Source organism: Primulina eburnea, chromosome 14 (assembly GCF_022965805.1).
Source record: "Primulina eburnea isolate SZY01 chromosome 14, ASM2296580v1, whole genome shotgun sequence".
Classification (NCBI taxonomy): domain Eukaryota; kingdom Viridiplantae; phylum Streptophyta; class Magnoliopsida; order Lamiales; family Gesneriaceae; genus Primulina; species Primulina eburnea.
In genome coordinates this window covers 29,903,784-29,929,447 of record NC_133114.1, presented here as the reverse complement: position 1 = coordinate 29,929,447, position 25,664 = coordinate 29,903,784, and the positions used below count along the sequence as shown (strand labels likewise).

Below are 25,664 nucleotides of genomic sequence, written 5' to 3'. Positions count from 1 at the left end.
GCCTTAAAACAAGCTATTCATGAAACATATGTTCTATGTAGTCAAAATCACAACTCCATAAGAAAAGATTGCATATGTACTTTAGGACCACAAAACTGCATCTTGGTAAGCCTCTACACTCAAAGTTGGTCATGAGACTTGGGCAAGAGTGGATGGAAGAAGTAAATTTCGTCAATGGCTTTGCCACTGATCCACACTTGTTGCCTACGCCTGCAAATTTTGTCGGCTATGGCCTATGAGTTAGATGGTGTTTTTATAAGAACATACTGCTTACCATATTTTGTTATCTACATTCTCCATCAAAATCAATGGCTCTAATCTGTGCATCCAGCACAAGTTCTTTTTATCCAAGTGGCGGAGAACATTGAAAAACATAGGCAAAACAAACCTGGTTCTTGCATTCGGATAAGCTATGCTACCAAACTGAGTATCCTCAAAGCGTCTGAAGAAGATCCAAGACAGATTTCCTATCAGGCATGCTTGGTATGGCTCCCTTCACTTGAATACAGAGAGAAGCCGCGGCAGCTGAAAATAATTAAAAACTATGTAAGATAAAAATCAGAGTAACTTAAAGTGGGGAATTGTCATGCATACCAGCAAATTTCATGCATTCTTTTTTTGGTTTTCCCTCCACAAGGGCCACAGCAAAAGAAGCTGTAAAAGTATCACCGGCTCCGGTTGTATCAATAACTTTGGGAACTGATACAATGGACTGCTTGATCGGTTCCTCTCCTTCGGTGAAAAGGATGGACCCTTTGGCTCCAAGCTTTACAAGCACTTGCTTAACACCCTGAAAGAAACGTTAACCTCTATTATTAAGACAACGGAGCTGGATGTATAAGTCTCCCTGTTCAGAGCTCAGTTTTCTCATTTCCCAAAGGGAAGAAGGTTTTGATGACATAATGCATGTAATTCAAGAATGAAACTAGCAAATATAGATCAAATATTTTGAATCAATAATACCACAATTTCTGTGACTTTTACAAATTTGACCCTATGGAGAGAGCCCTCCACGGTCTTTCTGCTAGCAGAAACTATGGAACATAATTTGACCATGACGTACAAACCTACAGTAATTTGGAAGTATTTATAAACAGAATAAATAATAGGCCATGATGTCTTATAGAAAAGACCAATCAGCTGTAGGAACTATCAGATGAGACAATTAAAGCTCTGGCAGACAAATTGCACCTATGGGTTGCGACATCAATGGTTATGGTTTTGAATAAGCTGCAACAAATTTCAGGGAACCAGATTTGATCCTCATTTTTAAGAACAAAAAGCAGTGGGAACCATCAAAAGTTCAAAGCATTGACATTAACCTATTTTTCTAAAATGTAGAGACGGTCCGACTAAGCTCTTTAATAGGATTCTAAATATAGGAAAATGCCAGAATCTTGGAGACATAGCATTGTAGTACCAATTTATAAGAATAAAATAGATATACATGACTGCTCTAACTATAGAGTGATTAAACTTAGGAGTAATACAATAAAGCTATGAGAGCGAGTAACCGAGCAGAGACTTAGTATTACTATTGTATCACATAACCAATTTGGTTTTATGTTGCCTAGGTCTACAACGGAAGCTATTTTCTTGATCAGACAAATGATAGAGAAATACACAGAACGAGATAATAGCCAACATATGGCATTTATCGACTTCGAGAGAGCCTATGATAGGATGCCTAGAAAATTAATCTGGTGCGTACTTAGAAGGAAACATGTGTCTCAATGCCATATCGAGATCATTAAAGATATGCATGAAGGTGTCATAACTAGTGTTAGGCCCGTTGGAAGGATGTCATGTGATTTTTTCCTGTGGGCTTGAAGCCCTTGCCTTTTTTCCTTTGGTTATGGATGAACAGACATGACATATTCAGGATGAGATACCTTCATGTATGTTGTTTGCAGATGATATTGTTCTGATAGATGAAACTAAAGAAGGTGTAAATAAAAAATTAGATAGACGACGTGAATCTCTTGAGAATAAATGTCTTAGAATTAGTCACTCAAAAACGGAATACAAAGCTTGTAACTTTGGTCTTGAATCTTGACGAGTGAGTAGCCCAATTGAGATTGACGTTCGAAAAGTCTTATAGAGTGGAGACTTTCTCTATTTATAATCTATTATCCAAAAATAATCTATTATCCAAAAAACTAAGGACATTAGAGATGCTATATAACATATGATTAAAGCAGGGTGGATGAAATGGAGGATGACATCAGGAGTCTTATGCGATAAAAGGATGTCTGTGAGATTGAAAGGAATGTTAATGGAAGGAGCATAAGGAAAGGTAGGTCATTGAAAACTTGGAAAAATTGTTTGAGGAAAATATCATATATCTTGGTTCCAGAGATGACATATGTGAAAATCACTTAGTTTGAAAAATTAATATCCATGTAACCAACCCCACAACTAGTTAGAATGTGCTATAATGATGATGATAAAGACAACTTGACCAAAAGAAGCTTAATACACGGTACAAAAGCACGAAACATCAGTTAGCCTTAAAGAAAACACTCACCAATTCATGGCATTTACCCACAGCTTGGTTGATCTGTTCAATAGTTTCTGTTGGCATATTTGTTAGACGAGCAAGCTCAGATTCATTTGGACTTAGAACATCAATCAACTTAAGTAGTTCCGGCGGGATTGGCGTGTCAACTCCCCCAGCATCCAAGATCACAGGGACATGTGCACTCTTGGCAGCCTGAAGTCAGAAAGATCATACACAAACAAAAAAGAATCTATAACCATTGAAAGTACAATTTTTTTTAAAAAAAATTAATAAAATTTTTAGGTCTTCAATGCTACAATCTTCTTAGGAACATTCTACCCAAGAAGTCACAAGAAAAAACATTCAAGTCATTCAGAGATTGAAGCTGAAACCCATTTCTCTTTGATAATTTTTTCCGTGATAACAGCATGGACATAACTTCAGATATGATAACATACTAGGTGCGCACAAAGTAAGCAGCTGGCCTTAACCCATGAAATATATTATAAATGCCACAATTAGTATTTGTGGATGGATTGACCGTCACAATCAAATCCCCGAAAAAATTTATGATGACATTTCATTAACTAAGCTATTTAAGCTATAACATCTAGAATAGAGTTAGAGCCTCTCCAAAGGATTTCCCCTAAATATTAAACATTATTATGGCATCTAAACCCAAGTTACTGGCATTGAGATTAGATGAAAACTGACACCAAAATCACAGTTTGCACCCTCTCAGCCTCACCCTTATCACCATTTAATTACAAGATTAGTCCTCAAGCAGCAAAAATGCCAATTCCACAAATTCAATCAAAATCTAAAATGTACAGACTAAACAGGAAGAAGACCCGAGATTCATATCGTGACGCAGAGGGAGTATTAATCAGCCCAAAAATTAGTGAATAACAATTTGTGTTACATTTCAACTAAGAAATAAAAAATTAACTAATATGCAAACACAATACAGGGAAAAATACAATCAGCATTCATAGAGTCAAATAGTCAAATTCGTTATGAACAAGTATCTACAAGCCTCGCAAGCACACACGGATCCAATTTCTACCAAACAAATCTCCAACCCAAACATAAAACAACTACAAACACAATGAAAACCCCATGAAAAAAAAAACCAAAGTCCTCACCTTTGCAACCTGAATGTTGACAGAATCAGGAATCTCCCTCTGAAGCAAAACAATCCCGCAATTTTTCACCACCTCCAAATCCTCATGACTCAAAGTCTCAGGCCAACAAGACATATTAGCACCCCCAACGATAATAATAGAGTTCTGCCCACCATCCTGCAGCATCACAACTGCATGACCGGTGGGAGTATCAGTTACAGTACTCAAGTGATCAAGATGGACCCCTCCACCCTCCAACGCGTCAGTTATCAATTTCCCATGAGCATCCTCCCCCACCTGCCCCAAAAAGTAAGTGGGATATGCCAATTTCGCCCCACAAACTGCTTGATTTGCACCCTTGCCTCCAGCCAACGTCTGACCAGTTTTTGCGGATATAGTCTCTCCCTCTTTGGGTAACCTGTCAATCTCCACATATATATCCGCATTGGCTGATCCCACCACCACTAAAGGTGGTGTATTTTCTCGTGATGAGTCCAAAGCAAGGCAAGAAAACGGGTTCGCTTTTCTTGAGGGAATGGCGTTGAATTGGAATGAGGGGATTGGTTGGTTTTTGACAGTGAAGTTGTGGGGATGATGGCCGCAGGGCCTTGAGGTTGAAAGTGTCGATAATCCTCCCATGTTTTTGCTTCTGGTATTCTTCTCCCTTCTCTTCGTTTTCTTCTCACTGTGTTAGTTGTCTGACTCTGACAGCGCCGGGAGGGTGCAACTCTATGTTTCCGGGGTGCGATTAGTATAGAATAATCCGAAGGATGGGTCTTCAGGGTTTTTAAAATTTTACTAAATTAAATTAGATAAGTTGAAAATTTAATTTTTTTTTCCTTGATTTCTTGAAAATCGGCCGTGAGCCGAATGAGTCAAAGCAGAAAGAATTATCATTATTGTTATTATATATATACTTATTGTTATTATATCTATACAATCTTATTAAATATGAGATCTTTAGATTAACTATTTCAGAAGACATTAAAATATTTAATTTCATAATTATCTTCTTACTCTAACAAAATTTAAACAAAACTTCCTGTTTTAAATCGAACAACTATTTTAAATTGAAAATAATTTAATGTTAATTATTTAGTATTATTTGATCAAATTAAAAATAATAATAACATATGTAATGCATCTTTTAATGTTAATTGTTTAGTATTATTTGATCAAATTAAAAATAATAATGACACATGTAATACATCTTTTATTATTTATCATTAAATTTGAGCACTTCCTATTAAATCCAAAGCCTATTTATTGATTATTATTTATTTTAAAACAAAAAATAAAATAAATAGTGTGTGCATTAATTGTTATTTTAATTGTCAACGGATCCAACAATATATATATATATATATATATATATATATATATATATTATATATATATGTTTCGAGATACTATGTAATATCTCAGGAATGGACCCATCAAGATAACTCCGACCCATCCTAACATAGGTGGATGCTCAGACCATCCCTAACATATGTGGATGTTCATGACATGTCCAAGTATTCTCCTATAAAATCAGATTTGAGTTTACAATTCATTCATTCACTATTGTCTGTTCTTTATGTTGTTAGCGAATTTTCATAATTTCCAAACCCACCATAATATGTCACCCATCTCGTGTGCTAAGTGCTAACTGCTATTAAGTCTTGTTTTCTGTTAATGAAGTTTATAATTTCAGGCCTCAAATTGTGATGGCTAAGAGGTTGTTGGATGAGGGAAAACAAGCTTGGACTTCGATATCAGGAAACAACGACCATGTTCCTTGGGAAACTTTGGTTCTCAGAATTAATGGACACTTCATGAAGATATCCCGCTCTACTCGTTCTTTGACTGATCAGGTGCACATGTATGCTACGAGAACCTGCCTGTTTCATATTTAAGATGTGTATGTGAATAGCCTTCAAGGATAAATAGAGGAAAATGTGTTGTATGATGTATACATGTGCATTGTGAACATTTCAATTGATTATGCGATATGTAACTTTAAGTGTTTAAAAATCTCTTCTACTCTCAATTTAAAACCATGTCACCAATTCTTTGCTGCTTCTATGATTCCTCCCTTTCTTCATTTTTTGGTTACCAGACAAACTAAAAAACCACAGATAGTCATTGCAAACTTCTTGTGAATTTTAATAATGTGAATGAATAATTCTGGTGATTATCGAACTCCTTTGTTTTACATCTTGAGTGCTGGAGGACTGACATTTCATACCTCTAAGCGTAACCGTCCTTCTCTGATAGCATTACCTTGTTCTCTAGTCTACCGTGTAAAAAATAAGTTTCTATCACTAACTGTTGGGGAAATAATATATTTACAGGACTTAAGTGTCTTAGGAGAATAGCCGGCTGTCGCCTGTCAAGACTTTGTTTCATTAGAAAATTTCGAGAGATCGTGGTATTGGCTATACCCGGTAGCTTTTAATTTGTCAAAAAAATGCTCACTGTGATGTGGGATTCACTGTCCCCATTGTGGATCGAAGGATTCATTTCAAAGGAAGATGCAGAATTTAATCTTCATTGCAAAGGAGGTCTTCAAGATCCTGGAACATTTGTTCTGCGATTCCCTACATCAAGAAGCTGGCCTCATCCAGATGCTGGCAATCTGGTCGTGACTTATGTTGGTAGTGACCACTCTGTTCACCACATCCTACTATCCCTGGATTCTATACACAGGTTTTATTTTCTTCTCCTGCTATTTAAATCCTAGTCACAATGACAGTTCGAGAAAGAGACCTGATAGTGATGGCTTGAGTAAATAATCAATCCTTCTGAGTCCTGTATCTTTTTCTACTTATTTATCTAACAGTACAATGTTGATTATTTGTCTTTGAGAGAATACTTTTATGTAAACTGGTAATGTAATCTTGCTTATGTCTTTTACAGTTATTCCCTAGAAGAAATGCAGCCACTGCAAAATATGCTACTTCAAGAGCCTGAGCTGTCGCGATTGGCAAGGCACGAAGCCTAAATTTATCCCCATTTTTTTTTTTGTTTGACTTATTTTGTGAATTTAGTGGTGGAATGAATCTGTTAGCTGAGCAACTTTGTACCCACCACAGGTCTGTGAATGATCTGTCAAGATTTTGCAGGGTATGAAGAGTTCTTTAGGCACTCAAGATTCAATATATAATCATCTTGTCTCAAGATCTCATAGGTGAAACGAGGTCTTCTTGCTTGAACCAGAAGAGCCGTTTTTCTAGCAGCAGAAGGGTCGTTTATCAGTGTGCATATAAGTTTGCGTAATTTCTTTTGCTAAATCCTCTCAGTATTTTGCCATTATGTATGTCAAATTGTATACACTTGGTGGAAGGATTCGACCGAGTGAATCAAATGAATTCAGCAAATCCTTTTTTCTGTAACAGTTGAAAACTTATTAATTATTTTGTTTAATGACTTGGTGTAATGATGCTCTCGGCAAAACACATATCATAAAGATTTGATATCTATTCAATTAATGAATCCATTGGAAGAGGGAGGAGTTATGTCATGTTTGATTTTCTGGCCTAAATGTTGATGCAAAATTGGAAATGGACCCAACGGGCCAAGAAAAATACCCTAAAAAACATACCAATATGGCCTGTTTTAATTACAGAGTCCAATAACATTGACAGTTTGAATTGACAGTCGTATATCTTTGTGAAAAGTAGAGATCCGTAAGGACAGCTGGTCCTAACCCTACGGAGACATGCAGATCTTCACACGATTCTTCATACAAACAAAAGAAAAAAACCTTTAAGAATTTTATTAATAATAGGAAGATCAAGATGGATAAGGAAGAATGGGCCTCATAAACAGCATCTTAAATTTAAATTATCTCATGATCTTTATAATAATTTTTCAGATCAACGATAAATTTGCGAATTTAGTGTGTGCCTGTTTGTGTATATATATAGTTATGAAGTTCCATGAAATTCAATATCTCAAATTTTGCGAAAATAAAAAAATAACAAATTCCTCAATTGCCATTATTTCTTGATCCACAGATACATGTGTAATTGCTTAATAATGGAGTTTATCTAAGCAGGTGACAAATGAAAATATCATAATTTGCATAAACTTTTTAAGCTTGGGATCACATGATTTTTTATGGAAGATAAAAAGAAGGCTTTCTTAATCACATGAAAAATGAGATGGTATGGGAGATCATTTGTAATTTCAAACTTTCCAGTCTTAAAACTGTTACAAAATTGAATTTTATCCCTTGTTGTACTCCAAAATGGCATATAACTCCTTATCATATATTAATCGACAGTTCCATTGTATAATTTTTTTATATTTTTGTGTACGTACTATCTTTTATTTTATTTTTATTAAACAGGTTGGTCAAATAAAGGCATGATACCCAACTACCCGTATTAATGATGTGGACAACACAACAGGTTGGCAGTTCTTTAAAATACATATATGTATGTTCGTATTTTCAACTCTTCGTTGAAAATCACGAACTTTGCTTGTGAAAATAGTATTAATCACTACCCATTGATCCCAATGTGAACCGACATCTTCTCTAAATAAGAACCAAAATTTTCCTTTTTCAGCGTGGAAAACTTAAAGAAACAGCCTAATTTGAAAACAACTTCCGTTCACTGCTTAGTTCACATCAACGTATTCGAATTTATGTGCTTGCACTTGTCAAAAACTGATGTTCTTGGCTTAAGAGCATAATACAGGTATGTCCCAACTTTTAGCTTCTGCATGGACTACTATATCATTGATCCCACAGTATCTAGATCATGTTAATACATCGTTGTAACCCATCGAAATATACGTTTTTCGAAGTTGCAGGGCGTCTCTAAAAATGGAAAACAAGCAGACGCTACCAATCTACATCACGATTGGAGTTGTTGCTTTTGTTATCTCTAAAATCATCATGGCAATTCTCTGTTATCGTAGATGGAAAAGAAAACAAATGGTTTTCCAAGACAGTTTCACAGGTACTAAGGCTTTCTAACCTTTGATCTTTGGGGTCTAAATCATGCATAGTTTGCATAAGTTTAATTGTTTTGATCCTCAAGTTGAAGACAATAATGTATTATGATGTCTGGAACAGGTGGGAAACTAGTAATGTTTAAATCACAGAGGACCAATTCTTTGGAACCAAAATTGTTCTTGAAGAAGACAATGAAACTAAGCAACAATGATGTTATTGGATCCGGAGGTTATGGGACAGTTTACAAACTGATGGTAAACGAATCCATATCCTTTGCAGTTAAAAAACTCAACAGATTCAGTGCAGAGCACGATCGCGGTTTTGAGAGGGAGTTGGAAGCTATGGGGGATATTAAGCATCGGAATATCGTGACCCTTTATGGGTACTATGCTGCTCCTCAGTATAATCTTCTTATCTATGAACTAATGCCGAACGGCAGTTTGGATACGCTTCTTCATGGTATGCACATGAAGATCAATCTTTTAAATTTCTGCTAAGATGCAACAATTACTTTTAGTGTCGAGTTTGAACTAGTTACAAATTAATGCAACTATTGGGAGATAGATGATTGGAGAACTAAAATTGCCTCCCCTGATGTTCTATATGTTTGCCAACTTAGTGCATAGAAACATGACATTTAAATTTGGATTTTAAGTTGCATAATTATTAGCAACCACATTAACTAAAGCTGTACCGCTTTTATGCAGGAAAATCTATGAACAAGTTGATTCTCGATTGGCCATCAAGATACAAAATAGCAGTTGGAGCCGCTAGGGGAATATGCTACCTCCATCACGACTGCATCCCTTGAAAGCGGATCGGTTACGGTGGCCGGAAACGCAACGGAAGCATAAATTTCGAAAAATAGCATAGAAATTTTCGGCCCCCTTGATAATTTGTGCAACATTTACAAAAAACTAAAAACATGCATAGGATGATTGAGGAATGTACCTATCAACTTCAAGAGTTGATGAAATGGCTCCAACTTTGTTTTAAATAACAAAGCTCTTGTTTGGTTGAAAGATCTACAAGCTCCTTCTTCTCCTTGCTTCTAAATCAAGCCCACCACTTAGCTTTGTAAATCCCCTCTTACTTTGCACTAGAAAAGCAAGAGGATTTTTCAAAGAGATGATTTTTGCTCTCCAAAATTGAAGAACAAAACTTGAAAAATATGAGAGAAAACCCAACCAAGATTTCGGCCAAGTGAGTTGTGTGTGGAGTGTGGGAGACTAGCCTTGGGTGTTACAAAAGTTGTCTCTCAAAAGTTGCATGCCTTTTGAATATTTTATTAAAAAGTAATCAAGGCTCTTCACCTCCCAAGCATGCAATCCCTACATGTCTCACTTGTATATAATATGGTTTTTAACACATTAAAAAACCATAGACTAAATTTTATTATCCCAAACACATTTGAGATAAATTAAATATTACTTGATTTTACTCAAGTCCCACTAGTTAAATAATTATTTAAATTGAGCTCTACAAGACTCAATATTATTTAATTAATTCAACACTTGAATTAATTTAATTATTTAGACTCTACTAGGTCCACTAGTGTTTAATTAATTCAACACTTGAATTAATTTAATTTAGTCCACAACAATGTTTATGAAAATCACAATTTTCAACTACATTATTTTCTTGGCCAAATTTTAATCTTAGGAACACTTCCATAAATTAAAATTTATATTTCTCTCATAGAAGTCATACTTCTAATTTTCTTTACGCTTATAAACACATTTATATGCCGTTCAACACATTGAACTATTTTACTTCTCTTCGGGATTTACTAAGCAAGTACTTGTGTGGCCCTCAATGGTTCATTGATACAACTAGCCGTGGGTTCACATCTCAATGTGATTCGGACTAAACATGTCCTTATACGAGCATACCCCAATTGCTCCATTCTCACTTATCAACTCCTTGATAGTAAGAACGTCAGAACTCAAGTCTGATAGTACCCAACCAATCACGTTAAGCGCCTAGCAGCATCGCTTACGTGATTCCCTAGGTATCACATGATAGTGCCTGCAAGAACCATTCAATTATGGTTAGCGTACAGTACGGTCCCTTCAACTCATATATCCCGACCGATTCGACAACTATTGGTTTATCGAGAGTTGTCAATGAATCGATACTATGTGTCATGTCGTGGTTGCATCGATGGTGTAATCTATGAAACCCCTTTCATAATTACCACCATACTCTGATCAGAGATTTCAACCCACATATACATGAAAAACACATAGGATATCCATACCCGTAGGTAAGCGGTGAATCCCCGACTACAATGCATCGACTCCTATATGTTTCGCCGTAACACCCAACCTTGCCACCTAATGACCCCATAAGAGTCGGTAAACAAGTCAAAGTGAAACGCTAGCACATAGAGTCTCAATGTTGTCCCGGGTCATAAGGACTAATTCTGTACAACCATAAACCAGGACTTTTCCACTCGATAAGTGAGAACCACTTGGAAAGTCCTTTTATGGAGGGTTGTTCAGTGCACTCTACAAGGAGCACCTATCTGCATGCTCGGACATCACAATGTCCCCTACCAATGAAACATGGTACTCACATCGCAGATACTAGTCTCTAACTCGAGCGGCCTTTATCCTTCTTAGTGGCGGCTGAATCGACTAGGAACAGTTTAGAATATACAGTATTCCAAATATGAGTTTCATGATACTCATCATATGAGCATCTCATATTCTTTCTACTATTTGTATATTCAAGGACTTTATCTATGCAACTAGCATGGGTATAAAGATAAAGATGCGCCAAATTAATAAATTCAAATATTATTAAAATAAAGATTGTTTATACAAAGAGTTTCATCGTGAACAGTCGGTCAACACTTGGCTCGACGTGCACCTACTCTAACAATCTCCCACTTGCACTAGAGCCAACTACCCATATACTTTAGACCCATTGATTCGCGATGCTTCTCGAATGATGGTCCTGGTAAAGGCTTGGTTAGTGGATCAGCAACATTATCTGCGGAGCCGACTTTGTCGATCGACACTTCTCCTCGTTCCACGATCTCTCTGAGGATGTGGTACTTTCTCAATACATGTTTGGACTTCTGATGAGACCTCGGCTCCTTCGCCTGAGCTATGGCTCCCGTGTTGTCGCACATCACCGGGATAGGAGCAACTCCATTTGGAATGACGCCCAACTCTTGGACGAAATTCCTAATCCAAACAGCCTCCTTTGCTGCAGCCGATGCAGCAATGTATTCTGCCTCAGTGGTGGAATCCGCAGTACTGTCTTGCTTGGAACTCTTCCAAGAGACAGCACCACCATTGAGCATGAATATGAATCCGGAGGTTGACTTCGAGTCATCAACATCGCTTTGGAAGCTAGAGTCGGTATAGCCTTCCAATTTTAGTTCTCCACCCCCATAGACCAAGAACAACTTATTGGTCCTTCTCAAATACTTGAGGATGTCTTTCACAGCTTTCCAGTGTGGAAGACCAGGGTTGGATTGATATCTACTCACTACACTTAGTGCAAATGCCACGTCAGGACGTGTAGATATCATCCCATACATGATACTACCAATAGCCGAAGCATACGGAATTCGTGTCATCGCCGCTATCTCTGCATCAGTCTTGGGAGACATAGACTTGGATAGGGACACGCCATGACACATTGGTAGATGTCCTCTCTTGGACTCATCCATCGAGAACCGCTTCACGATGGTATCAATGTATGTGGACTGGGTGAGACCAAGCAATCTTTTTGATCTATCTCTATAGATCTGTATTCCCAATACAAAAGATGCTTCACCCAAGTCCTGCATTGAGAACTTACTTGCTAACCATATCTTTGTTGATTGCAACATTCCTACATCATTCCCAATGAGTAGAATGTCATCAACATAAAGAACAAGGAATGTCACAGCACTCCCACTGACCTTCTTATACACACAGGGTTCCTCAGGATTCTTAGTAAAACCAAACTCTTTGATTGTACTATCGAATCTGAGGTTCCAGCTCCTAGATGCCTGCTTAAGACCATAAATAGATCTTTGAAGTTTGCATACCATATGCTCACTTCCGATAGATGTAAACCCTTCAGGTTGAGACATGTAAATCTCTTCCTTAATATCCCCATTAAGGAAGGCAGTCTTGACATCCATCTGCCATATCTCATAGTCATACCATGCAGCTATGGCTAGCAAAATCCTAATGGACTTGAACATCGCAACTGGAGAAAAGGTTTCCTCATAGTCAACACCTTGCCTTTGAGTATACCCTTTTGCTACCAGTCGCGCCTTGAAGGTCAATACCTTCCCATCCGCCCCAAGTTTCCTCTTGTAAATCCATTTACACCCTATGGGAACAATTCCCTCAGGTGGATCCACGAGATTCCACACTTGGTTCGAATGCATGGAATTCATCTCAGACTCCATTGCTTCAAGCCATTTGGATGAATCGGCATCAGATAACGCTTCCTTGAAGGTCCTTGGATCACATCCAAGATTAGGCTCATCATGGCCCTCTTCAAGAAGCAGACCATACCTCACAGGTGGTCTCGAGACTCTCTCGGTTCTTCTAGGAGCTTGTATCTCCTCACTTGGCTTCTCGGGTGTGGGTTCTACAACTGTGGGTGTCTCTCGAACCTCTTCGAGTTCTATCATCTCGCCTTTTCTATCCAATAGAAATTCCTTTTCCAAAAAGGTTGCGTTCCTAGAAACAAACACCTTTGTTTCTTGGGGATGATAGAAGTAATATCCAATTGAATTCTTTGGATATCCCACAAAGTAGCATAAAATGGATCGACTATCCAATTTATCTCCCACTGTCTGCTTCACATAAGCAGGACACCCCCATATTCTTAGATAAGAATACTTGGGAGGCTTACCCATCCATATCTCATATGGAGTCTTGTCAACTGCCTTTGTATGGACATTGTTCAACAACAGTGCCGCTGTTTCAAGCGCATATCCCCAAAAGGATGGCGGCAACTCCGTGAACCCCATCATAGACCGAACCATGTCCATCAAAGTCCGGTTACGACGCTCCGAAACACCATTTAACTGTGGTGTAGCGGGCGGAGTCCACTGCGAGAGAATCCCATTCTCTCTAAGATACTCTTGGAACTCGGCACTCAAGTACTCACCACCTCGATCCGATCGAAGTGTCTTGATGCTTCGTCCCAATTGCTTCTCTACTTCACTTCTGAATTCTTTGAACCTTTCAAAGGCTTCAGACTTGTATTTCATCAAATACACATACCCATACCTCGAATGGTCATCGGTAAAGGTGATGAAGTAGGCATGTCCATGCTTAGTGGTGATGCTAAGCGGACCGCACACATCGGTATGGATCAAATCCAATAACCCTTTGGCTCGCTCCGCATGGCCCTTAAAGGGAATTTTGGTCATCTTTCCTTTCAGACAGGATTCACAAGTCGTGAGAGCGTTAATATCAGACATATCAAACATGCCAACTCCCACTAGCTTGTTCATCCTTCTTAGGGATATATGACCTAATCGAGCATGCCATAATTGTGCCGAATTAAGAGTATCTTGTTTGCGCTTATTTGTTGTTGTTATCGTTTGGACATTGTTAAGTGGAATATCTTTTAATTTTAAGGTGTAGAGATTGTTTTCAAGTTCACCGGTACCAACTAAACATTCATTCTTGTAAATATTGCAAACACCTTTGCCAAATAAACAAGAATATCCATCAATATCAAGCATAGGAATGGAAATAATGTTTTTAATCAAGTCTGGTACAAATAAAACATCTCTTAATACAAACTTAAAATCATTGTTCAAAATTAAACAAACATCTCCTATGGCCTTGGCAGCAACTCTTGCTCCATTGCCCATCCTTAAGAAGGTCTCACCCTCTCGGAGCCTTCTACTTCTTCCCATCACCTGCAAATCGTTACAGAGATGTGAGCCACAGCCGGTATCCAATACCCAAGAAGTAGAGTTAATCGAGATATTTACTTCAATAAAGAACATACCTTTGGCAGAACCCTTCTGCGCAAGATATTCCCTGCAATTACGCCTCCAATGTCCAGGCTTCTTGCAGTGGTGACAGATGTCAACAGTCTTTTCAGCCTTCACTGGCGCGGCTGCCACTACGGGACTCGAAGTCTGCCTCTTCAAGGGCTCGCTCTTCTTGGTACGCTGGAAAGAACGCTTCTTTCCCTTCCCAGGTGGACCGGTCTTCGTGCCAGATGAAGAGCCCACAAAAAGAACCTGCTTCTCCTTCTTGATCGTGGACTCAAAGGTCACAAGCATGTTCACCAACTCTTCAAGGCTAGGCTCAAGCTTGTTCATGTTGAAGTTCACGACAAAAGGATCGAAAGAGCTGGGCAGTGACAACAGCAACACATCCGTGGTCAACTCCGATGGCAAGATCAAATCCATGCCTACGAGCTTGTCCACGAGCCCAATCAACTTTAGGCCATGCTCATGGACCGAAGTCCCATCTCGCATGCGTAAAGTGATGAGCTCCTTCACTGTGGCATGCCTCAAAGGCCGAGTCTGCTCACCGAAGAGCTCCTTGAGGTGCATATGAATGTCAGCAGCATTCTTAGCATCCTCGAATCGCCTTTGCAGCTCATCGTTCATCGAAGCCTGCATATAACACTTCGCCTTCAAGTCATGGTCGCACCAATCCTTGTAGGTCTGCAATTCCTCAGGAGTGCAGCCTATAGGAGCCTCAGCAGGGGGCGCCTCAGTAAGTGTATATGCGATCTTCTCCGAGTTTAGGACAATCTTTAAATTTCTTAGCCAAGTGATATAGTTTGGTCCGGTTAGAATGTGTTTTTCGAGAATGACCGAAAACGGGTTGCGAATTGATGACATGTCAAAGATTGTACTGAAAAGTAAAACAGATAAATGTTAATGACTATTTTAAAATATTTAATAAGATATAAAGTTTGGACTTTTACTTTATAAATAATCGCTCCCACTGTTTTGACATTTTCACTACCCTCTAGTGAAAACGGGAAACACTTTCCTCAGAAGGTACGTAAGGTCCAATTAGCGAATTGTGATCCCGAATAATATCGGCCATCATAATTCCTAAAAGGTAGTTTCCAATTGCATCGCCATGCAACCCTCTACGTATACTTTTGTCTCACGTTTGATTAGGACCCAATAATATGACGTCGTTCATCTTTACGTGTCAAGCCTAACCCATCGATATTGAACCTTAATGGACGGTCGCCATGAGTTCCCTCAATAATATGAGCCGAAATCATGGGAGTTCCACGTAGTTCACATCACAATGTCAATGGATGTCACAGCTTTCCGGCACCCAAGGCTCCCCCAATAATATGAGCCGAGCCCCGAGTACGGGTAGCGTTCATCATGCATCCATTGTCGATGGAAGACAAGGAAATTATAAACAAATTTATAATTCCCCTTTTCGGACTTGATATTAATTTTGAATCTTATTCAAAATGAGGGTTTTTAATTTTGAAAGGTCTCATCATTAATTTTATTTTAAAAGCTCGCCATGTTTGATCGTATGTTTGCCGGATTCATGCAACTTTGTTATTATAATAATAATAACGCACATACTCATTATTTATAACATATCATGCATATATTATAAATAGAAAACAGTACAAGGATGATCAATCGCCCCAAAACTAATGGCCCGTGTGAGCCAAACACGGGCCTAGGTCCAATCCTAGGGTAAATGCAGGGATGCAATGCAACTAAGTTATTACATTAGCATCCAATATTACATGTCTTCGATCTTCATAATCACCAAGGCCACCATCTTCCAATCTTGATCTTCCACTATTCTAATATTTACAATTAAATATTCATGGCACATAGGGATACATCTCATGGGGGGTGGGAACGGGCCATAAACCAAGCCCACTTTATAAATTGATAATTATTACAATCATACAACACAAATATCCTAGCATACACCTAGCAAATTGGGCTTGGGCTTTTGATCATCCTTCATGCATAATATCACATATCATACACCATCAATTAATTATCACTATAATTAATTGATCCAATATTATATATCTTGATCCAATCACTAACCGCCACAATTATAAATTAAATTAACAAAGTATACAAACACCTTTGTCTACTTTCAAATTAATTTATTTATAATCGAATTTCTTGTAAATCACAATTTACTATAAATAATTAAAGTCCAACTTCAATTATTTATTTTATGAGAAAATATGTGCAACAATTGTAAATTTGAACTTAAGGGCCCAAAACCATTTTTCACCAAAAATATTTAGGCCCATTTAAATTTCACAAATTATGTTGGTCATCCAATGGCCCAACATCTCAAGGCCCATGACACTAAGATTGTCCAAAACACTTTTGAAAACCCTAGCCGTCATCGCCGTCGCCGGAGCTCCGTCGCCGGATTCCGGCAACAACAAAAAAAAAAATTTTTTTTTTTATTTTAAAAGCTGGATTTATTCGGGCAGCCCCTCGGGCTGCCCTTTGCTGCCCGAAATTTCAGGGCAGCTCGGGCAGCCCTCGGGCAGCAACATGCTGCCCGAAAAATCATTTTTTTTTTTTTTTGTTTTTCTTCAAAATTTTCGGCCCTTTGATTTTCTTGCACAAAAAATCTCAAACGGTTAGAAATCGATCTCAACATAACATTATGCAAATATTACACAAAAATCATAACCTTAGCTCGGATACCACTTGAAAGCGGATCGGTTACGGTGGCCGGAAACGCAACGGAAGCATAAATTTCGAAAAATAGCATAGAAATTTTCGGCCCCCTTGATAATTTGTGCAACATTTACAAAAAACTAAAAACATGCATAGGATGATTGAGGAATGTACCTATCAACTTCAAGAGTTGATGAAATGGCTCCAACTTTGTTTTAAATAACAAAGCTCTTGTTTGGTTGAAAGATCTACAAGCTCCTTCTTCTCCTTGCTTCTAAATCAAGCCCACCACTTAGCTTTGTAAATCCCCTCTTACTTTGCACTAGAAAAGCAAGAGGATTTTTCAAAGAGATGATTTTTGCTCTCCAAAATTGAAGAACAAAACTTGAAAAATATGAGAGAAAACCCAACCAAGATTTCGGCCAAGTGAGTTGTGTGTGGAGTGTGGGAGACTAGCCTTGGGTGTTACAAAAGTTGTCTCTCAAAAGTTGCATGCCTTTTGAATATTTTATTAAAAAGTAATCAAGGCTCTTCACCTCCCAAGCATGCAATCCCTACATGTCTCACTTGTATATAATATGGTTTTTAACACATTAAAAAACCATAGACTAAATTTTATTATCCCAAACACATTTGAGATAAATTAAATATTACTTGATTTTACTCAAGTCCCACTAGTTAAATAATTATTTAAATTGAGCTCTACAAGACTCAATATTATTTAATTAATTCAACACTTGAATTAATTTAATTATTTAGACTCTACTAGGTCCACTAGTGTTTAATTAATTCAACACTTGAATTAATTTAATTTAGTCCACAACAATGTTTATGAAAATCACAATTTTCAACTACATTATTTTCTTGGCCAAATTTTAATCTTAGGAACACTTCCATAAATTAAAATTTATATTTCTCTCATAGAAGTCATACTTCTAATTTTCTTTACGCTTATAAACACATTTATATGCCGTTCAACACATTGAACTATTTTACTTCTCTTCGGGATTTACTAAGCAAGTACTTGTGTGGCCCTCAATGGTTCATTGATACAACTAGCCGTGGGTTCACATCTCAATGTGATTCGGACTAAACATGTCCTTATACGAGCATACCCCAATTGCTCCATTCTCACTTATCAACTCCTTGATAGTAAGAACGTCAGAACTCAAGTCTGATAGTACCCAACCAATCACGTTAAGCGCCTAGCAGCATCGCTTACGTGATTCCCTAGGTATCACATGATAGTGCCTGCAAGAACCATTCAATTATGGTTAGTGTACAGTACGGTCCCTTCAACTCATATATCCCGACCGATTCGACAACTATTGGTTTATCGAGAGTTGTCAATGAATCGATACTATGTGTCATGTCGTGGTTGCATCGATGGTGTAATCTATGAAACCCCTTTCATAATTACCACCATACTCTGATCAGAGATTTCAACCCACATATACATGAAAAACACATAGGATATCCATACCCGTAGGTAAGCGGTGAATCCCCGACTACAATGCATCGACTCCTATATGTTTCGCCGTAACACCCAACCTTGCCACCTAATGACCCCATAAGAGTCGGTAAACAAGTCAAAGTGAAACGCTAGCACATAGAGTCTCAATGTTGTCCCGGGTCATAAGGACTAATTCTGTACAACCATAAACCAGGACTTTTCCACTCGATAAGTGAGAACCACTTGGAAAGTCCTTTTATGGAGGGTTGTTCAGTGCACTCTACAAGGAGCACCTATCTGCATGCTCGGACATCACAATGTCCCCTACCAATGAAACATGGTACTCACATCGCAGATACTAGTCTCTAACTCGAGCGGCCTTTATCCTTCTTAGTGGCGGCTGAATCGACTAGGAACAGTTTAGAATATACAGTATTCCAAATATGAGTTTCATGATACTCATCATATGAGCATCTCATATTCTTTCTACTATTTGTATATTCAAGGACTTTATCTATGCAACTAGCATGGGTATAAAGATAAAGATGCGCCAAATTAATAAATTCAAATATTATTAAAATAAAGATTGTTTATACAAAGAGTTTCATCGTGAACAGTCGGCCAACACTTGGCTCGACGTGCACCTACTCTAACATCCCTCACATAATACATAGAGATATTAAGTCGAGTAACATATTGTTGGATCATAACTTGGAGGCTCGAATATCCGATTTTGGATTAGCCACTTTGATTGAACCAGATAAAACTCATGTATCAACATTAGTTGCAGGAACTTTTGGATACTTGGCTCCTGGTATGCTACATAGTCATATACTACGTCGTTAAATTTATTAATTTCAGAAATGTTTGATGATCTTTTGCTCGCTCTTCTGCAGAATATTTTGACACGGGGAAAGCAACAGCAAAAGGAGATGTTTACAGCTTTGGTGTTGTATTGCTAGAGCTTCTAACGGGGAAAAAACCAACGGACGAATCATTCATAGAAGAGGGAACTAAGCTGGTGACATGGGTAAAATTTTGAATCTTTTGAAGTACATATTTTCAATCTTCTCTCAAGGATAAACTTGGTCAGACATCATACTTTTGCAGGTTAAGACAGTTGTCCAAGATAAGAGAGAAGAATGTGTACTCGACCGCATTTTGGAAGGTTGTCCAGCTGACGAAATTAACCATGTATTTGGTATAGCATTGATGTGCCTTGAGTCAGAGCCGACTAAACGACCTACAATGGCTGAAGTAGTGAAGATGCTAGAGCAGATAAGACCAGAATAATTTACATCCGGAACTTGCAAACGTACTCAAACTTCTGAATATCTATGAAAATGTGCACTGTATCATTTGAATGTATTGATACCAAGTACGTTTACATAAATAGATACATTGAAACTTGATTCAATGAGAAAAGTTTCAGTTCGTCAAACCAAACTAACATGGGAAAAAAAAGACTAATTTGAACTCAACGAGTGTTCATTTACTTTAGAGCTGCAGTAAATCCATTAGAAGCTGAATCTTTCAATGATGGAGACACTGGATTGCTTCCAAGAAATACGTCAAAGAGAGTAGATGCAACGTTTGACGATTCAATTGTAGCATCAACTGAAGAAGGCATACCCTCAGATGACACACAAACCTACAATTTGACAATAACAAAATAAAATAGATATGTTATAATGGGAGGTTTACTGATAAAGTAGAAGAGAAATGGAAATGAATATATCATTTTCTCAGTCTCCTCAATGAACCAAGCACCTGTGTCAAAATTTATAACTAGTTGTAACAATATAACTCAAATGTAGGCGTCATGTTTTGATTATTATATCACATCGGTGGCCGCGAGTGAAAATGGGAATGAGGGCAATCGCTGCCATCCAACACTACTCAAAGGAAAGAACTGCCGATTTTCAGAGTCAAAATAGGTGAAATTTATCGCACACAAAAGATTTCGAACTCACAAATATTTTGGGTTGGGTCCAACCAAGTCAAAAATATGGAAGTTCATTTCTTTAAGGGCCTCCTTTGAAAAATGCTACGGAATAATGATCGTGCAGATGCATCCACTGGACTTGTTGATTTGATTCTGGGATATATAGCCTCATTGAGGGCATCCCAAAACGTTTTACCGTCTACATCTCTAACCAGAATCATATGAAGTGATTTCTCTAGAGAAGCTGCATTTATAAAATGAACAGAGTCAATTTTGGCAACCCTCCTCTCTCATGCTTGAAAATGCTTATTTGGATGATATTTACCCTTGAAAATAGCATCCAAGAACAATGAATCCTGCTGTAACTCTTCAGATGAACGCCCTCTCCACTCAATTAACTTACTAAAGATTGTTGGTTTTGCGTATAGTCCCGCAGCATAGACTTTAACTCCGATTATTGCAATGACTTTTTCCCTGTATCCTATAAATAAAACACAGGGCAAATATTTTATAGCCCATAAAAGCATGAGAACTACAGATTATTTATTTCAAACAGTTGCTGCAACAATGCATGGCATTTCGAAATAGATGAAGCAACTAACCAGCTCCTAGAAAGGACAAAGAAGAGGAGCAACCGGGAAGGTTAAGTGACGACTGAAATTTCACATTGGTTCCAGGTTCTTCTATGTATTCTGGATCCACAGCTGAAGTCAAGAGATCAATGCGATTAAATAATTGACAAGAATACCGAACGTGGCAAAGAAATGCGTATTTCACTACTCCAGTGCAATTTACTGTACTTCGGCAGTCAATTTTAATACTAAGTCACCACTTGAGATTAACGTATATATGATTATCAAATTCTACATTCAAACCATGACTAATATTACTGGCAACTCATCATCATATAAAATTATCATAACATGAGTCGGGTACCGAGTTAATCTGTGAAGGGAACGATATTAATATTTTGGAAAAATTACGGGCAACTTTTTTCTTAATTGGAGCGTCAGTCCCGTCAAAGATAAACCTCATCACACACTTCCAAGTTCTAACCAAATGAGATTCTCTGATACACTTTTCCACAATAAGACCAATCCCGGAAAGGTTCTTGGAGGAAAAAGGGAACTGCCAGAACTATGAGAAAGCAAAGCACGCATTCCAAACAAGTCAACAAAAAGAACACTTTTTTCTTGCGTTTAATTAGGACATGAAACTAACAGCTCCACAAAATATTCACAAGAATTTCCTGAATAAACCGAATAATACAGTTATTTACCAGAAGAAGAAGCAACAGCATTTGGTGAGACGTGAGTTCGAAGTCAAGCCGAATTCCTCTTGACAGGGGCAGTCGTAAATGTGGATAAGTTGGAAAAGGCCGCGCCCCTGTTCGATAAAGATAATGGCTTGTTTGGAGTATTTTCAAGATAGCAGATTCTTGGGTTCACATCAAGGGACTTGATTATGGTGGGCGATGAAAGGCAACCTTGGGTGGGCATTGCCGAAATTGAGGCCATTTTCTGTAAATGTGATTGTCCGCAGAAGCTGGATTACCAATCCCAGCTGCATTTAGGAAAATATAGGATGTATGTGTACAAGGCTTCAGCTTAGGTGTGCTACAACTCATTCGTAGGTTGACGGTAATGACATGATTTTGACAAGTTGGTGTCTTTACACAAGTCTCCACCGCCGGACGGTGATAGGAAGTTTCTGTACGTCATCTCGTGTCTATATCCGACTGTAATAGAGGACAACTTATTATTAAATTTAAAATTGATAATTCTATGTTTTTTTAAAAATTCAAATAAATTAAATAACGAAAAAGAAATATCTTAGTATTTTATTATTTTTTATTTAAAATAGTTGCTCTAATGTTTTCAAAAACATTCAAAGTACATATATCTTTTAAGAAATATTTAGTAACTTAAATTTTTTTTATAAAAAAATAGATGCTATATATGGTTGTTACTAAAATATTTTTTTATTAAATTAAAAAATTTGTTTTAGATGGTATTTTGTAAAACTCAATCGGCATAAAAACTTCGAAGCATTTAGGTGTCATGCATTATTTTTTTTTAGTATAACTATATTTTGGTATATTGACTAAACTTTTTTATCAATCCAAAAATACACTTTACTTACCTCACGTCCTCACCTAACTACATATTTCATATTCAGATTTTAATTATATTGTTATCGCCTACAAATTTTATTTAAAAAATTGTTAAATTTCATTTTAAAATTTTAAAAAAACTTCATGCTCTATTTTTTAGGACCTCATGCATCGTATACAAAATATAGATAAGACTCTTTTGATAGAGTGTCTGAGTTGATGAAGTACGTGAATGTTTGGTTAATGATCGTGAGTTCGATTATTCTTACCAATATATTTTCAAACGAACTTTTCATACATGGCTTGTCCAATACTGTTGTTTATGATGCGACCGGTCGAAATGAGTACGAGATATATGGGTAATTTTATCGGGTCGGATTATATTTTTCAGGAAAGAGTTCTCCTTGGTTTTAGAAATATCTGCACACTTAAAAATAACAAAAATCGTCAGTGGGGTGCCGAAGATTTTTCCGGCATAACCACTTCAATGCTCGGGTCAGTCAAATATTTTTTGAAGAAGGTGAGTATTCTTTTTTTTTTTTCCAGAAAATATATATCTGAATGAATTAACATCAAAAAAACCTGATACTTATAGGAGCGAAGTTAACGAGAATTTTGCTTCCAGTGCCCAATTGCTATTCATGGTGGATGACTGCTCATGCTGCTTACTGATACTACTAAATCTGACAATTCATGCCTACTCCGATCGAGTCACATGACTCATACACGCGCCAAAAAATCTCTTAATGATGGCCATCACATATGAACTCAGCCCCTACCGGTCATGGGGCAAGGCTGCTCCACTCTCCTTGTTTCCCGGGCTATCACCTCCTGGGATCACAGATGAACTCAGCCACGGCTGGTCATGGGGCAAGGCTGCTCTATTCTCCTGGCTACCCGGGCTCTAAACCGACGATGACCCAGATATGGGATATTTTCCAGGATATCGATTAATATGATTAAAATAATTTGAAAATTATTGCATTAGTTCAGAGATTTATCTGATGCGTACCAAATGATTGTTAAATAAATTTATAACAATATTAGTACATTATTTTTAATAAATAATAGTTATCATACAAAGATAATGCGTGTCATTTGTTTATTATTTAATATTAACTTAAATGAATCAAGGACCCTACGGGTTTACCTCAAATAACATTGGTGTAGAAATGTGTTTCGTCTCGTTTGTTTAGCCTTCTCAAGGTAAGTCGTTGAGCGAAAGCTTTAAGTTTGAAGTTAATGTAAAAAATTTGTTTCTTGTTATACGAAATCAAGAAACGCTTCCAAGGCAAATTATTGCAGCTAAATAAGAAATATTGCGTAGCTTTCCCTTCTAGACAATTCTTGTTATCGTAGCCAGATATACTTAAATGCCATGTCTCCTTGTGCAAGAAATGTATCCGTTCTATATAATCCTCGTACAAATATTGCATATCATATCATCAGCAAATGGCTAAATTAGCTTTCGTCTCTCTTTACTTCCTGCTATTTTCAGTCTCGGGTAGGTCTTTTTTTTTTCATTTACTGGAGTTTCAAATAATATTTCAGAGCTTTGAATTGAAATGCTATAATCTTTTAAAAAAAATTATTTCTCCGGATGCAGCGTTCCACATGATGAGATCGGCCAGAGGACAGGAGGTGTGTACTTAAAACTTACCTAGCTAAAATTAAAATGTAAGAAATATATGTAAATATATATACATATATATGTTTTTGCATGCAGAAGGATTGGTGCGTGGCGAAACCTTCGAGCGAGCAGGTCCCACTGTCGAACAACATCGAATACGCCTGCAGCATTGTGGACTGCAGCGCGATTCAGCCGGGCGGCGCTTGCTATTTACCAAATAATTTATTTAACCACGCTTCCGTAGCCATGAATCTGTATTATCAGTCCAGGGGCAGGAACAGCTGGAACTGTGTTTTCGGAGGCACTGGACTCCGTGTCATCACCGATCCAAGTAAGTTTACGTCTGTTGTTATCAAGAAACAATCCGCGGTTTCTAATACAGAAAAATTGATTGGTGCTAGACAGCTAGAGCCAGATTCAACTTCACGTACAAATTTATGACTTAAATATTTTTTTTTGGGTTTTGCATGCAGGCTATGGAAGCTGCAGCTACAATCCTTTTGGAGAGGTCTAGCAGGCTTAGGAGATTTATATATATACTAAAAATTTAAGTAATATCATACAGAATAATAATACTGATATTACTACGTATAGCTAGCTATATAGTGTGCAGACATGGTTACTACAGATATATTACAAGCGTGTATATCGTGATTAATATAAATTATATTGGTGCTGACTAATTTAAGTTCTCCTTTCATATTTTTTGTTCTAAATTATTGAGCTAACATTAATAATATGAAATTATCAATCTCATAAGATATATTTCGCATATCTTTCGAGCAGCCAACAAAGAACAATTAATCATGGAATTTTGAAATATACTAATAAGAATATGCTGCGGCATGGATATATATATCTTCTACATCAATATTTTTCTGAAAATAAAATTTCTTTTGATTTTTAAATTTCTATATAAATAAATCCACCTTTTCAGAGGAAGGTTGAGTCTGCTTTTACAATCAAGTAAATATATAAGATTATATGAAAAAGGATTCAAACAATCTCTAAATCTCCTAAATTTATTATTTTTCTAATGCTAAGGGCTAATAGAATTTCATATTTAGATCTCCTTGGGAACTATTAATCTTCAATGGTGATGGCACTATTTTTCTCCGTTGCTGAATTATTAGAGAAGGCCTCTTGCTGGCAATTATTCGTAATCGATGGACAAAATGCGTTCTAGATACTGATGCACAGTTCATTACCACTATCCATGGAAGCACCATTGATTCTATACGCCAAGATATGTGCTGGATTTCAAGCATTTCTTGCATACTGATCATAATCAGGTGGCACACATTTTGGCCAAGCAC

General features: G+C 37.3%; 3 protein-coding genes, 1 long non-coding RNA gene and 1 pseudogene across 9 annotated transcripts; 3 read left to right on the top strand and 2 right to left on the bottom strand.

Moving 5' to 3' along the window:
- Positions 1-31: 31 nt before the first annotated feature.
- Positions 32-4,390, bottom strand: LOC140811548 (ribokinase). 4 transcript variants are annotated; one of them, XM_073169490.1, is made up of 5 exons: positions 3,646-4,390; positions 2,528-2,713; positions 595-790; positions 389-525; positions 32-319 (listed from the first exon to the last, which is right to left on the bottom strand). In XM_073169490.1, the coding sequence occupies exons 1-4, from the start codon at positions 4,261-4,263 to the stop codon at positions 434-436; spliced, it is 1,092 nt and encodes a 363-aa protein (XP_073025591.1). In that variant the 5' UTR covers positions 4,264-4,390; the 3' UTR covers positions 32-319; positions 389-433. The 4 variants fall into 4 exon arrangements, with proteins under 4 accessions (XP_073025591.1, XP_073025593.1, XP_073025594.1 ...); XM_073169492.1 differs by having other exon boundaries at positions 32-233; XM_073169493.1 differs by having other exon boundaries at positions 32-226.
- A 909-nt stretch (positions 4,391-5,299) lies between these two features.
- LOC140811551 (uncharacterized) lies at positions 5,300-6,978 on the top strand. Its single transcript, XR_012113489.1, has 3 exons — positions 5,300-5,480; positions 6,123-6,315; positions 6,526-6,978. It is a non-coding gene; the product is annotated as an uncharacterized lncRNA (long non-coding RNA).
- Positions 6,979-7,953: 975 nt separating this feature from the next.
- On the top strand, positions 7,954-20,085 carry LOC140811549 (receptor-like serine/threonine-protein kinase At1g78530). 3 transcript variants are annotated; one of them, XM_073169495.1, is made up of 8 exons: positions 7,954-8,021; positions 8,181-8,312; positions 8,422-8,576; positions 8,693-9,031; positions 9,280-9,380; positions 19,321-19,474; positions 19,557-19,690; positions 19,771-20,085. In XM_073169495.1, the coding sequence occupies exons 3-8, from the start codon at positions 8,441-8,443 to the stop codon at positions 19,951-19,953; spliced, it is 1,047 nt and encodes a 348-aa protein (XP_073025596.1). In that variant the 5' UTR covers positions 7,954-8,021; positions 8,181-8,312; positions 8,422-8,440; the 3' UTR covers positions 19,954-20,085. The 3 variants fall into 3 exon arrangements, with proteins under 3 accessions (XP_073025596.1, XP_073025597.1, XP_073025595.1); XM_073169496.1 differs by lacking the exon at positions 7,954-8,021 and having other exon boundaries at positions 8,068-8,312; positions 8,428-8,576; XM_073169494.1 differs by lacking the exon at positions 7,954-8,021 and having other exon boundaries at positions 8,068-8,312.
- A 219-nt stretch (positions 20,086-20,304) lies between these two features.
- LOC140811550 (fatty-acid-binding protein 3, chloroplastic-like) lies at positions 20,305-21,915 on the bottom strand (annotated as a pseudogene).
- A 2,116-nt stretch (positions 21,916-24,031) lies between these two features.
- On the top strand, positions 24,032-25,031 carry LOC140811863 (major pollen allergen Ole e 10). The gene is made up of 4 exons (XM_073169976.1): positions 24,032-24,222; positions 24,325-24,359; positions 24,445-24,679; positions 24,822-25,031. The coding sequence occupies exons 1-4, from the start codon at positions 24,171-24,173 to the stop codon at positions 24,860-24,862; spliced, it is 363 nt and encodes a 120-aa protein (XP_073026077.1). The 5' UTR covers positions 24,032-24,170; the 3' UTR covers positions 24,863-25,031.
- Positions 25,032-25,664: the final 633 nt, after the last annotated feature.